At 48.5% G+C, this 15105-nt stretch overlaps 1 protein-coding gene across 1 annotated transcript in view; it reads right to left on the reverse strand.

The window, feature by feature from the left end:
- Positions 1 to 5323: 5323 nt before the first annotated feature.
- The window catches only part of PHLPP1 (PH domain and leucine rich repeat protein phosphatase 1), a 178887-nt gene continuing 169105 nt past the window's right edge, over positions 5324 to 15105 (reverse strand). Inside the window, exons 15-17 of the mRNA XM_081078097.1 lie at positions 13042 to 13236; positions 9843 to 10071; positions 5324 to 7417 (exon numbers count right to left, since the gene is read on the reverse strand). Coding sequence (XP_080934223.1) covers positions 6287 to 7417; positions 9843 to 10071; positions 13042 to 13236 — 1555 coding nt within the window. The 3' untranslated portion in view covers positions 5324 to 6286. The remainder of the gene's footprint in view (positions 7418 to 9842; positions 10072 to 13041; positions 13237 to 15105) is intronic.

Below are 15105 nucleotides of genomic sequence, written 5' to 3' on the forward strand. Positions count from 1 at the left end.
GGAGACAGTGTTCCCAAATATTTGAAATCTGGCCTGGACTGGTGTTTTCATTCGTTGCTGGGTAGGTATTTATGTTGCGTTTGCTGTATAACTACAATCCCCCAGAAATGGGGCGCAGATGTCATGGTGAGAGTGTGTGCTCACAGAGCTGTGCGCTCAGGGGCTTAGAAAGCACCTGCCAAGCTCCAACCTGAGTCGGTTGGCCTGGGTCGACATCTGCAGCATCACGTCACACCTCCTTGCCCGGGGACACGGGGCTCTAACCATGCGACCTCCCTGATTTTGCCTTGCTTGCGGGGTGGAGGGGGGAACCTCCTTCCAGCGGTGGACCCCAGCCCGTTGGCACCACTCTGTAAGAGTTGGAAAGGAAACACTGTGCATGCGTAGCCCTGCACCTCCCGCCTCTTCCTCTTGGGAGCCCGTTCTCAGCTGCCCCCGCCCCAAGGGGCGCTCTCTGCTCCAGAGTGAGGAGGTCTACCTCCATCAAGAGCTGCTGGGTGCAAGTCTTGATGATGATGGGGTTCAATAATCAGAAGCCCACTTACCTATGACACAAACCCCATTCTCCAGTCACTTTTAAGTAATAAAGGTCACCTCTTTGCCCCTTCTGCTTATCTCTGTCTTATCCATTGGTTCAGAACCAGGGGCAAGAGGGACGCTCTGAATGCCCACTTCCCTGGAATGTCCCAACACTCACCCCCTTCCCTCCCCTGAGTGTGCAGCAGTGGTTATCGGCTCTCCACTGCATGAAGCTGCTCTGGGCCTTAATGGGGAGCAGCTCGTGGGATGTGGGCCCCTCTCCTTTCTTTGTTCATGGGAGGTGGGAAGTCAGTATCGACCCTCAGGAAGCCACAGACAGAAAAGATTGAAGGCCGCTGGTGGACAGGAAGGACGTCAGCACTCGTTCTCAATGACCGGGCTGGGAGGGCTGGGACTCAAGAGAGAATTCCCAACTCGGGGCGGGTCCGTTTGCCACCTCAGACTGGGTGCGAGGCTATGCCCCGACCCTTCCACCAGCCCACATCCTTGGTTATGTGGATCTCTCTGGTAGGTTGTCATCTTTTAAAATGTGGTTTATTATTCATCTCCGTGGTCCTCACTGCACTCCGCCCACCCCAGCACTTCTGCACAGAGTGGGCACTCAACTGATTTGTGTAGGTGCCCAACAGTTTCTGAAGGCGGTCAAGGGGCTCTACTTTTACAGCTCCAGCAGGAAAAAGCAAACACAAAACACTCAGCAGAGTGACAGCTTGGATTCCTCCAACTGACACCTTGGAAGCAGGCATGCAGTGACCTTTCGAGGTCACTTCTGCCCCACGACACTCAGACTAGATGGAAGGGGACAGGAAAGGCAGCATGCTCTGGTCATACTGGTGGTCTCAGCCATTCTTGCCCACTGCTCTTTCTTTCTCTGACACACACCGTCTCATCCCTTAGCATATGTGCCGCTAACAGAGAAGGAACAAGGGCAAAGCCCACACATTGTAATCCAAGGAATATCATAAGATTTAAATGTGAAGAGTGGAGGAGTCACAGAAAGATTTACACGAAAGTTATATGCAAATTATATGCAGACAGCATTGTAATACATGCCTAATAAAGTTTTTAAGAAGAAAATCCTAGTGGGTTTACCTGTGAGAGATGATGGCGTCAGCACATTACCGCTCCTGAGGAAAAAGTATGGCTGGTTGTACTTCGGGTAGGCAGGGATGTGACACACATTTCAGTGAGCTATTTTTATTCCCCTGAAATGCTCTAGGAAAAGGAATAATCAAGTAGTTCTTAAAATGGATTATATTGTAGATCATAAAACAAAATATTTTGTGTGCATGGTTTATTCCTGGTTTATAGGGCAATTTCTAGTAACTGATTTAAGAACCCCCAAATGTTAATTGTGGAGCAGTTTTCATGAAGACTCAGAAAAGCAAATAACCTCTACATAAGCTCAAAAAAAAGTCAACATCTGGTCGTGCACCATTTGGGAAATTTCTCTTAGTTACTATTTCAACTTTCAATAGGTAAAAGTAGTAATTAGGAGAAAGTACAATTTCATTGAAATAAGACCTAAGAAATAGCAATGAGTAGAAAGTACTTGAAATTTCAGTTTGAAGCGTTTTATTTTGCCTGTCCTTAGAAAAAGAGAGGAATGACAATGGGCGTAGTTCTTCTAGTCATGAACAGATGGAAGAAAATCCTCCAAGAGTTCTGCTGTTCCCTCTCTGAACAGGATAGAACACTGCGTTTCTGATTTAGAATAAAACGGGGCACTCATGAACCGAAGCCCAACAAAAGCAGTACTTGTTTAGGAGCACTTAAATTCAGGGCAGGGGACAGCATGACTTTCTACTTTATCACACAGCTCAGAAAATGGAAAGCAGCCTCAGGGATCCATTTGTCCATCTCCTCCTGTCCATTGTTCAACCTTAGTCTTCTAGAAGGGAGGAGACAATGTATAGGGCCCACGGTCCACCCTCAGGACCTTTCAATTAGTGATCAGGGCAATGGGCTTGCCCAAATTAAGTCTGACCTTGGTTGCGATTTTGGTTTTTTGGTGGGGGTGGGGGTGGGGAATTAAAAACAATTTTAGAGCCATTTTCAAATATGTGACAACAGAATCAGTTTGTGACAGATGAATGACCATAGCGACCGAAAACAAAGCTTGCATAGATTCATTTGCACAAAATACATGTTGGGGGATGAAGTGAAAGAAAAATGAAATTCAATGGCAAGAAATGAGAAAAGCCTATTTTCTCTACCATTACCTAATCTCTGTCTTCTGTAACAATTCAGCAGATATCTAAGAGTTTTTAATTGAAAAAGCCTCTTTTGCTGTGTTCCCAATTATTTTCTTTCTGGCCACCATTAGTGCTTCATTTACAATGATAACAATGCTTCCAGTTACATAAGGCTTTACGCTATCTGCAAATTACTTCCAATACATGACCTGGTTTGATCACGGGGGAGGTTCGTAGTAGGGTGGATACCACAATCCCACTTTATAGAAATTCTATCTCCTGATGGCTTGGGGTGAATTCAAAATACCTTCTGTGAGTGTTCACATCGGAATTAACACAGTCAGATGGAAATTGTTCTTTATCTCCTGGCTGGGTGGTGCCAGCAGTATGCTCTCAGATGTCTTGTAAGATCCGAGGCATATCATGGATTTTTATGTATGTATTCTTCACCATGGGGAATGGGGAATTGGATGCATGTTGGAAAACTGACTTCCTCTCTTCCAGGTCAATGCTATGTTTCTGGTTATACCTCTTGATATGTCTGCATGGCAATTTCCCATGCAAAAACAGAGCCCATCACAGGAACCAGAGGTCATCAATTGTACTACCTTACAAAGCAGACCTCCACAGGTGCAGTAACAATACGCTTTGATTCGGCTTGTGTGCCTCCTTAATAGTGCTTGGATTGCTTTCATGTTTCTGAGAAAATAATAAGTAACACAAACTTTGTTTCTTCTGGAAGTGTGGAGGAAAGATAAAGAACAAGAGGTAAGGCCATTTCCACCCAAAGTCTAACCTCACCAGCAGGTGGTGCTGTGACAAAAGCAATCAAGGAGAAAGCAGGTCGGACAGCTTGGCTTCAGAACTGCCCTGGCGCCCTTTTCCAAGTCAGTATTCGGGCCGCACGCATGGTTGAGCCGACACCAAACAACTTCTAGGGACCTCAGCCGGGAGCTGGCGCTCCTAGCAAGGCTGCAAGCCTTCTCAAACCTGCTCCAACCTCTTCCTCCCTCTCTCCCCAGCCCTTTCCCAATCACCTGGCCTTCCCAGCAGGCAGGGGTGCCCTCTAGCTTATACCCTGGAGACCTCATGGCTTCAGGATCTTCAACTTTAAGCACTTTACAGCTTGCATATATTATCAGATGCTACTGCGATGAGCAGAAGTAAAAAGAAACTCCTCAGAAAATAACTGGAATGCCCCCACGTAAGAGCAAGGAGACTATTAGTATGTCTCCTCCTGTTAGCTTTTCATCTACAGGCACATTTACCCCAAGCTCCCAAAGGGCAAAGTTTTGTCCTTTATCTCCACAGTACCTTACATGTAGTGCGCTGTCAGTGCGACTCGATATAATAGAGAAGCAAGCCCTGACTGAACTGGTGGAGTAAGGAAACCGCCAACCGGGCTGTACGCGGCCTCCCACGTCTGCACAGAAATCAGGAAATGAGGGACGTGTCCACATGAGACTTGGTCCCAGTGGCTGCCCCGGGCATCAGAAGTTGCTGTGGGAATTCTCAAATGATTGTTGCCTCAGTTGACCACAATCAGGACAGCAAGTGTCGACCCCTCTGGAAGTGAGCTGCGGTGGAAGAGAAGTCCACACTGACGGTCTGGTGTGCCCCACCTAAGGCCACAGGGGAGCCCTGCCTGCAGGGTGTCGAAGAACCGTGCAAGTCAGAGAACCAGCCCAGATCTTCCGTAAGGGTGCGTCCTTGGTGTGAAACCTGGCACCTTCTGAGTCTGTGCAGATCGATTTGGAGCTGAGCAAGACTGAGGAAGACGAGGGGCTGGGCACTCTAGCCCATCGGTCACTGAGGCCCCTACTGGGCAGTGAGGAGCTGAATCTTCTGTGGCCTTAGTGGTTTTTAAAGAGCATGGGGTGCCAGTAGCCCCACATCAGTATGGACATTACGATGACAAGCCTGGTCCATTATCTGGACACCAAACAAAGGGACAGACAGCGCATCACCGTGTCTACAAGTTGAGTAATACTAATTGCCCTGTACTGAACTAGCCAGGTAGCATGCGAGGGCAGACCTGAAGGAGGAAGACAGGAGACAGGCCTACCTGGGAAGCTGGTCCACGTGACCCCGAGAAGACCCATAGTATCTTGAAGCACGGTCCACAGGTGCAGTGCCGGGCGGCAGTCTGAATGGGGCCGGTAGTCAGCGGGCAACATGACGTCCTAGGGGGCTCCACTGGCTGACGTTTCCTCCTAGTGGTGGGCAGGGAGCCTGATTTTCACTGTTCAGGTGAAGGTGTATTTAACCTCTTCATGTGCTAGGGAGGCCCTGAGAGAATCAGAAACGAAGGTGGCTTTCTGGGAGAAGTTTCCAGGGAGCTCCTCTGTGCAATCTTTACCTGTTCCCCTCTTAATGTGTAGCCTACATAATAACAAGAACTAGAAGGGCTATAAGGTCAATGTCACTACCTCATTCAACTTAGGGTTAACCTGTTGGTGTTTTTCCCTTCACAAAACATCAAAGTCAGAAATATCTGATAACCCCAACTTCCCATCCATTCAGTCCAAACCTAAGCTCGTATGACTGTCTGCAAGACATCTGGCTGCTGACACAAAAGCAGACGGGTTCGATACTTGTAAATTTCATATTTATTATAACAAAAATTATGACATGTTCATTTGTGCATTCTGCTTTAATATAACTCTTGGTATGTAAATGATCTAACTGAACTCTATACAATCATGCTGATTGTGGCAGCAGTAAGGAGCACAATTAAAAAGTGTCTGCAAAAGTCAAGAGGCTGGGTGGGGGCAAGAGAGGAAGGAAAAAGGTTCAGAGGCCCCTTGGGTGCAGGTTCGTTTCCAGTGGCCTAAGAGCCACCTTATTTGAACGGAAATGCTTAGTTGCTCAGCCTCATCATTTAATGAAGTAACGGGTTATGAGGTGGGCACGGGTGGGAAGACTCCTCAGAGGAGAAGGGAGGGGAAAAGGCAGTTGTTTAGACTGTGTCCTTACGCCAAACCTACAAAACATGTGAAGCATCACTATACAACACAGCTATTTACAATAGAAATTTCTCAATCAACTGTTCTCTCAGAGAAAATTAGTGAATCCCAGTGACTTACGTCACCTGACAGAGTAAAGCAACTCCTAAGAGTTAGTCTCCATATTCTACAAATGTCTATCATTTTCAAGACAAAAAAAAAAAAAAAAAAAGCCTTTTCCCCCAGAATTACAATATTATTAAATCATTTAGCACTGGCAACCTGTTCTGCCTTCCAAACACACAAAACAATAAAAAGTCATTTTAAAAAATAATACATTATCATTAACTGTTTCTCTGTAATATATTAAACCTTTTGTTCTTTGTCTTTACACATCTGGTGTGTTAGGAAAAGAAGTTAACAAATCTAAATCATATTGGTAAAGCATCACTAGAAGAAAGGTGGTAATTATTGTAAAAAATCACCAACAGAAGAGAACGTACAGGCGGGCTGCAAAGACAGGTGGGGCGAGTGTCTGGGAGGCGGCGGGAGCGTGCTGAGCGGCGGCCACCGGTCCTCCCGCAGCCGGGGCGCGGGGCGCGGGGCTCAGAGCGGCGTGTCGCAGACGTCCGGGAGCGGGTCCGCGGGGCACGGCCGCTGCGGGGGCGGCTGCTGCTGCTGCTGCTGCTTCATGATCTCCTTCACTTCCTCCTCCAGCTCAGGGGGGATGATGAACTGGTCATCAGGGTCCGGCTGGGCCGGGGCGGCAAAATAGCCTCCGGGCTTCCGGAGAGGCGCGTCCGTAGCGACCTCTATGACGTTGTGGCTCCTTTCCTGCGGCGCCACGGAGCCGTTGGGCCTCCGGCGCCCGATGGTGCCCAGAGCGGCCAGGTCCGCCTTCCGGGGCGGCCCCGGCTCCTCCTCGTTGGCGCTGATGACGATGCCCTCGTCACTGGCCTCGGCCGGCACGGGGAGCAGCTGCTGCTGCGCCGCCTCCTTGGCGCGGCCGCAGTGGATGTCCACTTCCACCTCCACGCGGCTGCCGTTGCTGAACACGCCCTCGATGGGCTCCTCGTCGTCGCTGTCCAGGCCATTGTCCGAGAAGGCGCTGGAGAAGGTGGCGCTGGACAGCTGGCGCTGGAAGGAGCTGGACAGGCAGACCGGGTGCAGCATGCAGCGCGGCTCGCCGGCGTAGGCCGGGCTGCTGTCGTTCAGGGCCCCGGGCGGGGGCTCGTCCGAGGCCGTGGAGCCCACCTCGCTGCTCATCTCGGACGTGGACAGCTCGCTGCTCATCTCCGAGGCCATGCCGCTGCTGGAGGACGGCACGCCCAGCCCGTCGGAGGGCCGCTCCTTGATCACCATGCTGACGGCCGGCGGGAAGAGGCCCGGGCTGGGCGGCGGGCCGGCCCCGCCCGCGCCCAGCTCGCAGCAGCAGAAGCTGTCCTCGGTGACGCTCAGCTGCACCACCACGGCGCTCAGGCTGTCGTGGCAGCCGTAGCTCTGGGCCAGGGTGCACAGCTTCTTGGCGGCGGCCAGGGCGTCCGGCACATTGCGCACGGCCCCCACGGCCTCCTCGATGGACAGGCTGTCCCACAAGCCCTTGCTGCCCAGGATGAAGAACTCATCCTGGGGCGTCAGGGGCACGGACTGCACGTGGGGGCGAGGCACCACGCTGGGGTGGAGGAAGGTGTAGCCCAGGATGCGCGTGGACTCGGTCACGCCGTTCACCTTGCCGTCCTGGAAGAAGAGGTTTCCAAACACATGTCAACACAGTCACGTGTCAACTGTGCGCCTCCCCTCGGGCCTCCTGCCTGGGGATGGGGGAGGGGGGGTGTCGTGTGGGCCACAACAGGAAGGGCTGCTCTCCCTCTGGTGAGGGGTGGCCATCTGCCATCAGGAACCTGAGGCAGGAGCAGGAGGGACAACATGTATTCCCTTTATTGGGACCGTGTCCCACGAGGTCCTAGAGCAAAGCACCGTCTAGCCTGACACAGCAATACCCTGACTGGCTTCCCCCCGCAGCCCCCGGGCAGGAAGAGCCTTCCTGGAGGAAGCCAGTCTTGAGCAGACACAGAGGCAGGGAGGGGGAAGATACTGCTGCACATCTGACCTTCCTCTCCAGCAGTGCAGCCACCACAAAGTCCAGACGAGGGAAGAGAGACGCTATTTTAAACGTAGGAAGGTAAGACGTGTTGGTGGACAACATCCTGTTGTGACTACCTGGGTCAGAATGCCTGTGACTAGCTGGGAGGCAGATGCTGACGGAGAAGTGCCCGCTCCTGTGGCTTCTGTGCTGGCTAAAGGAGAAGACTGAGGCCCTTGGCCTCAGTGCAGTTGGGTTCATGCCATTTAAATCACAAGCTGAAGTGTCAGACCATTTGCCAGTGAGAGACCTTTACTCTGAATCTAGAGGGAGGCGGGCTGACCTCGTGTACCCGCTCGGTTCTTTACTCAAGTCTGAGGTTCTCAGGTCCTTACTGTGCCTCTATTTTCGGGGAAGCTCCATGATGACAAATGCAACTTTCTGTGTGTGTCTAGGGCGCAGGTATAGAGATGGTGTCACCACCCCCCTTGAAGCAAGTTTTTTCCAGAGAACAGCCCTTTCCTTTCCAACACCCCCTCCTTCACTTGGGATTCTGCAAGCTGTCTGCTCGCTGTTCTCATACACAGTCCTACCACGCCACACTCACAAGCAGGCAGTGTTCTTAGAAGGGAAATTACTAACACGGGGCTTCAAGCACAATTTTCAGCTCCCTTGAGTCTACTGATGTCATTTTGTTGCTCCCCAAAGTGTGGAATTTGCCAAAAATGATCCTTCCTGTTCTGCCCAACCCTTTTGATCTCTCCCCATCACAACTAATGGTTGTGTGTTATGTGAGCACATGTGCATGTGTGTGTTTTGGGGCATGCCTCCAGGTAGCGAAGTAACAAAACCTAAGGGATTGAGTATTCAGCAATGTAGACAAAACTGAGGCAGAGGGAGGCAGAGAAAGTCTGATGCATGCAGGTAGCAGAATTCATTAACCTTTGCATTGTGTAATGCTGAGCGCCTCATTCGGTGCATTCTGTCCATCTTAGACCACCTTCGCTCCCTGACATCCTGCCTACTGTTCATTTTAACCCTCTCTGCTCCCAGAACACGCAGCAAACTAAACCGACACACAGACTCATTTCCACAGACTCTCACCGGGGATCCCAAGGCTTCCCCTGTCTTGCGCAGGGCCCTTATCGAAGCCTATCTGGATTCAGTCTTTTTCTCTACTGAGCTGCAAACTTACTCCCACTGTCTAGCTGGCTCCACATGACTCTGTGGGTTTGTCATCACACAAGACTAGACCCCTCCTGTGGGCAGATATGTGTCTGCAGGGCCACACAGCAGGTGATAACACTGTTTGATGAACTGGTGACAAGGAGCACTCCCACAGCCCACTGTGGAAGCTGTGCTGTAATGACCCTTGTTATAATGCAGATGTACTTCGGGGTTTCCCAGCACCAGGACATGCTGGGCCACGTGATTCTTTGCTGTGGGGGCTGCCCTGTGCACTGGAGCATGCTTAGCAGCACGCCTGCCTCTACATGCCCAAAGCACTCTCAGCCCCAGTTGTGACAACAAAAACGTCTTCAGTCATTGCCAAATGTCCCATGGGGGCCAAATCGCCCCTAGCTGAAAACCACTCACTCACTGTCTTACTCAAATGGAACCAAAGTAAGAGCTGGTTACGTTTCCACAGGACAGATACATTACTACTCCCATCTGACAGATAAGAAAACTGAGGTCTGGAGGTTTAAAGGTCACAGCCTGCCAGGGGCAGGGGCAGGATATGGGCACCAGCAGTGTGACTGCAGGGCCGGAGCCTGCAGCCACCAAGCAAACCCGCACTGTTGCTGAGTGGCTGTGAGGACCAGATGGGACAAGGCCAGCGATCACTGGGCACAATCCCTGACACAGAGAGCCCATCGATAAACTGTTTATGACTTGGTACATTACAATGTCTTCACATCTACCACACAGACAATCTGCTTTGTAACACTAAGGATTTGGAATTTTAATTTTAAACCAACTTCCGAGAGTGCTGTTCGGAGGGAAATGCTCCCTGGCTGGTTTCTGCATGACCCTGGCCTGTCCTCTGCGCTACCCTAAGGAAAATCGCTCTCTCCTCACCTCAGTGATGATGGCCTTGTGCCGTTTAATTCTCTTCAGTTCTTCTTCACAGCTCATGACATACGACCTGGACAGAGGCAACGGCTTCCCGTTCCGACAGAGGACCGTTTGGCACTTGCCCACATTAGCAGAGGTCAAGGTGAAGGACCCTCCTGGGTCCACAGGGTCATGCCTGATATGACAGAGGACAGCAGCACCTCCAAGTTTCTGCCCAGCAGTTCCAAGTTTCCTGAAACCCAAAGAGAGAGGGTAAAAACCCAAACACAAGCCACCACATGTGAGTTTTGCTAATTCGACAGGAGACCGTACGACTGGCCAGGGCGAGGAGGAAACAGAACCTAACGGTTTGACTCAGCCTCATTCACAGAGGAAAAGAGCCCATGGAGTCTGACAGCCCCCCACACACAGAGCAGCGTCTGCTCACAACTGGGCTGAGGTGTCACTTTACCACTAAAAGCCCCAGGAGTGATGGAGAAAAAAAGAGCCGTTGTCCTGCTGCCTCCAGCCTGTTATGCCCGCATCAACACACTCCAGGGACAGCTCTGCCCGCCCCCCAATCCCTTCTGCTCCCAGCAGAGGAAAAAAGAAGGGACCACTTAAACAGGAGCAGGTGTAAACATACATACCCACTGACACACAGACCTCAAAACTACCTGACAGCCCTCTCCCCCTTTAATAAGGATGTTTGCTGGCAGGAACTTTCACATAATTGGCCCATTCGTGTCTTGCTCTATACGGTGAAGACTTTCTGGGCCAGTAATGTCAGTTCTAAAATATTCACACAAAGGACATCAAGCTCCAAAGTGCTTTTATTCATCACCATTAATCCACTGACTGACTGAGTAGACAGAGCACCTACAAGTTCCGACAATCAAAAGGAGCCTAGGATTCTTTTTTTCCTCCCCGTCTTCCAGCTTCCTCCCACCTCCCGCACTCGGGTTCAAGACGCTGTTTCTCAGTCTAGTTGTGTAGGACACAGCTCCCTGGCCCATGCCGGTGGTATTATGAGCCTTGCGCCCCCCCCCCCGCCCGTGAGGTAGTTGGTTGCCAGTCGTTGGTCAGCTGCTCTCGCCAGCTGCCCACCACTCATGGTGGCCACCGGCAGCTCCTGGCAGCACACAACAGCTGACGCCGACCTCCGGTGGCTCACGGCAGTCCAGCTCCAGGAGGAGCCGTTGTTCACAATCTTAACTGTAGAGGGCGCAGCTCACTGTCCCAGGTGGGAATCAAACCTGCGACCTCAGCCTTAGGCGCACGGTGCTCAAACCACCTGAGCCACCGGGCCAGCTGAGCCTGGGACTCTTATCACAAGCCTGACAGAGGGCGGTGCTGTCCAGGCCCCCACTGACCGAGTGTACAGGAGCAAGAAGGTTGACAGATAGACCCCTGTCTACAAGGGCAGACCTTCAGGTACTGTCAGCTCCTGTCCCCTGTTTAGGTTAGGCAAGTGACAGCATTAGCAATGGAAGCCAGGACTGCCTACTTGTATGCATTAGGTCATATGCACAATGAACATACAGTTCTCCTGAGGACCGAAAGATCACCACACATCCCATACCCTATTAACAGAGAGGGAAAAGAAGAGACCGACAAATGACCCTGAAGATGGGCCAGCAATTTGGGTCTCAAACTCCAAGTTCTGGACATCCATGGCCGGATTTGGCTTTAGGGCCTGCCAAGGCAGCACTACCTTCTTCCTTTCAAGGGCACAATGATTCCTCTCAGCAAAGCCAGAAACAGGAGGTGTTTGTGAAAAGTGCAGCTAGTAATCAGAGTGTGAGGTTCTTACGCTTTCATTCTTATTCAGTGTTAGAGGGTCTGTAACAAGTAGCTCAACCTCTTGGGGGGGTGTGATGGGTGTGTGTGTGTGAGTATGTGTGCATGTATGTATGTGTATGTTAACTATTTGCTTTTGTTTGCTAGGACAAGATGGGAGTGAAAACAGAAAAGCAGATGTGCCTGGAAGTAGAACATTCTGTGTGGAATCTTATCGCCTGAAGTCAAACTCTGGCTACCCCACCTGCTATCTCTCAGAGCAGCGTGCTTCACCTCTCTGTACCTCAGTTTCCCGTCAGTAAAATAAGAACAGTAACACTACCTACTTCACTGGGTAAAATTTATGGCACTAAGGTAGTCAGAACAATGACTGGTAGATCTGAAGGGCTCACTAAATATTAGCTCTGATCAGCATTTAACTGTTAACTATACATGTCCGCTGAGAATCTTAAAGACAGAAGTGAGTCCAGCAGCAAAGAACCTCACTGGACCTGCCTCCACTGAGCTCCTCAGGAGGAACTATTCATCACTTAGCGTAGCTTTAAAGGCTGTTCCGAACCAGCATTCCGTAGCAGATACTTTTTCTACCCCTACTACAAAGATACTTCTCTGGCAGATTATCACAGGAGAGAAAAAGGAGAGAAAGAGAAACGATCGTCATTGTTCCCATGACCTTCAGAGCACTCTACTTCCTGGTCTCACATGAGCAAGTGTTTGCAGTACAGTATTCACAGACAGGGAATTCCCTTACTAAGTCATTAAAGTGACAAAAGAACGAGCAATCCTTTGACTGAAAGAATGCTTATAACATTCCGCCCGAAGACTCACAAACAACACTCCAAAATTCCGATGGTGACCACAGCTATCGGCAATGGCCTAGGATTCCGCTAGAACATTGACTTGAACATTTAAAAGGGGGGAAAACAACGTATGAAGACTTATTTAACCCGGCCTAAAATCTGACTGTCTCAAGTTCACAAAGGACTGCGCTATCTTGAATTAGTAACAGTATTTCATAAGGGTGAACAAACTGAGAAAGGAACAGTCCATTTCAAAGAGAAGTCCACACACCAGAAGGTCTAAAGAGCCTCTGGAGCTCACATGATCTGGGAGGAGGGGGAAGTGTGTTATAAACAATCTGGTGAAAAGCTGGAATACTGACAGGCCTGAGAGGTTCAGTTCTAAGAGAAAGGAAATTCCTGTCATTGACACGGCCTCCTACAAAGCTGTCAAAACATCAGTATGTTTCAGATGGAACACAGTCCATCCCTAATGTGGGGGGCAAAACCAAATCGCCTGAACGTACCTTGAATACCCACATTAACAATAGTGCTCTGAGATTATAGGGCACCTCTTTTTCTAACCAGGGGACAAACACTCAAAGAAGAGCAAGAAAACACACAGCAGAAACTCTAAGTTTTACCTTTGCATGACAATGAATGTATTGACCATGTATTCCTCTTCATTTTTTGTTTTCTGCAGTTCTTCCGCCAAAATGTCACTCATAGTACACTGGAGAAGGTAGGGTACCTCCACGTTACGATCTCCATCAAACACACCATATAGGGCCTCCCGGTTGTCACAGAAGTTGTTTACTGACAGGGCTGCAACACACAACCTGCAAAACAAAAATGCTTTTGTGCTAAGTCTAATCTTTCCTTCTCCACACCCAACCCAACTCTTTTTTTCCCCTCCGATTTGCCTATCCCAGTCTTGTCTCTTTCTTCATGACTCCAGACAGATTAAGAATAGATAAACTAACCCCAGCTAATTTACATCAACTAATTTCTGTAAGCAAAGAAGAATGATAACACATATTTACGCTTCACACGTGGCTTCTTAGACCCGTATCTTCTGATATTATTTTTAAACGGCAGTGAAAGAAAGAGAATAGAAACATGGGAAATAACACAATTTCGAATCCGTATGTCCATGTTAATTCACAATTAAGAAGAAATTCCACATAGGGCAAAAATAGAGTAACAACTAACACACTGGAAAAAATATGAAAAAATATAGAAAAACATATAAAAAGTCTCAACCTTAAAAAAGGCAGGAAGAAAAATATAAAACAAGCACAGGTTAGAGAGTGAGCCTGATGCCTGCCCAGTTTACTGCCTGGAAAAAATTTCTATGCTGAAGCACAGGGAAAAGAAACCCATGTGGGCCTGGTGGTCTCTGTAAGTTGCAGGAGCACATGGTCGTTAGAGTTCCCAGGCAGCTACTGGAGATCTGCAGAGTCTCCACTCCAAGCCTCAACATATTTCCACGTAACTTAACTGTGTCACAGAAACTATCCAAAATGAAACACAGAGATAAAAAGAGCGTGGGGTGAAAGTGAAAAGTCAGAGCATTAGTGTGTAGTGGGATAACTTCGGGCAGCCTAATACACAGGGAATTGGAGACTTCAAAAGAAAAGAGATAGAAAAAACTTTGAAGAATTAATGGCTGAAAATATTTCAAATCTGATGAAAACTATAAACCTACAGATACAAGAAGCTCCACAAACATCCAGATAGATAGATAGATAGATAGATAGATAGATAGATATAGATAGATAGATAGATAGATAGATAGATAGATAGATAGACAGATAAAAGGAAAAAACTTAATTGAAGCACATCAAAATCAAACTGATGAAAACAAAGAATAAAGGTGGAAGAGGACAGAGGAACACCATAATCTGCAGAGGAACAAAGACACAAATGATAGCAGACTTCTCATCAGAAATAATGCAGAAGACAGCGGACCCAACATCTTTAACAAAGGGATAGAAAAAAATCATCAACCTGGGTTTCTAAACCAGTGAAACTAGCTCTCAAAAATCAAGGTGAAATTAAGACATTTTCAGATGCACAAATACATGAATTTACCACTAAACGACCAGCACTGTTAAGAAATATAAAAGGCAATACATGAAGTAGAAGAAAATGATACCAGATGGAAATCTGGATCTACATTAAAAAATGAAGTATATACCGGAAATGATAAATCGGTGAGTAAATATAAAAATTTTCTCATTTTAAAAATCATTTTAAAACAGTGATTCTCATTGGGGGCAATTTTTACCCCAGGAGACATTTGTGATTGTCACAATCGGGGTGGCAATCCCAATGATTGGTGGCAATCCCAATGGGTGACAATCCCATTTTTGATTGTCACAATCGGGGTGACAATCCCTAGATGCTCTGGCATCTAGGGCGTAGAGGTCAGGGCTGCTGCTAAGCAGATTCCCCCTTCCCTAACCTGTTCCCTAGCAACAAAGAATTCTCTGGCTGAAAATGTCAAAGTACTGAAGTTGAGAAACAATGTTTTAGAAAATAACTGTTAAAAAATTGTAAGAATAAATTTTGGGGTTTGTAACGATATGATAACAACAGCACAAAGACTAGGAGAGGGGAACTGGAAGGTTCTTATATGTGAAGTGATATAATATTACTTGAAGGTAAACTGTAATTAATAAGTTAAAGATTATGCTATAAACCCT

The sequence above is a fragment of the Rhinolophus hipposideros genome (assembly GCF_964194185.1).
Source record: "Rhinolophus hipposideros genome assembly, chromosome: 17".
In the NCBI taxonomy this organism is placed as follows: domain Eukaryota; kingdom Metazoa; phylum Chordata; class Mammalia; order Chiroptera; family Rhinolophidae; genus Rhinolophus; species Rhinolophus hipposideros.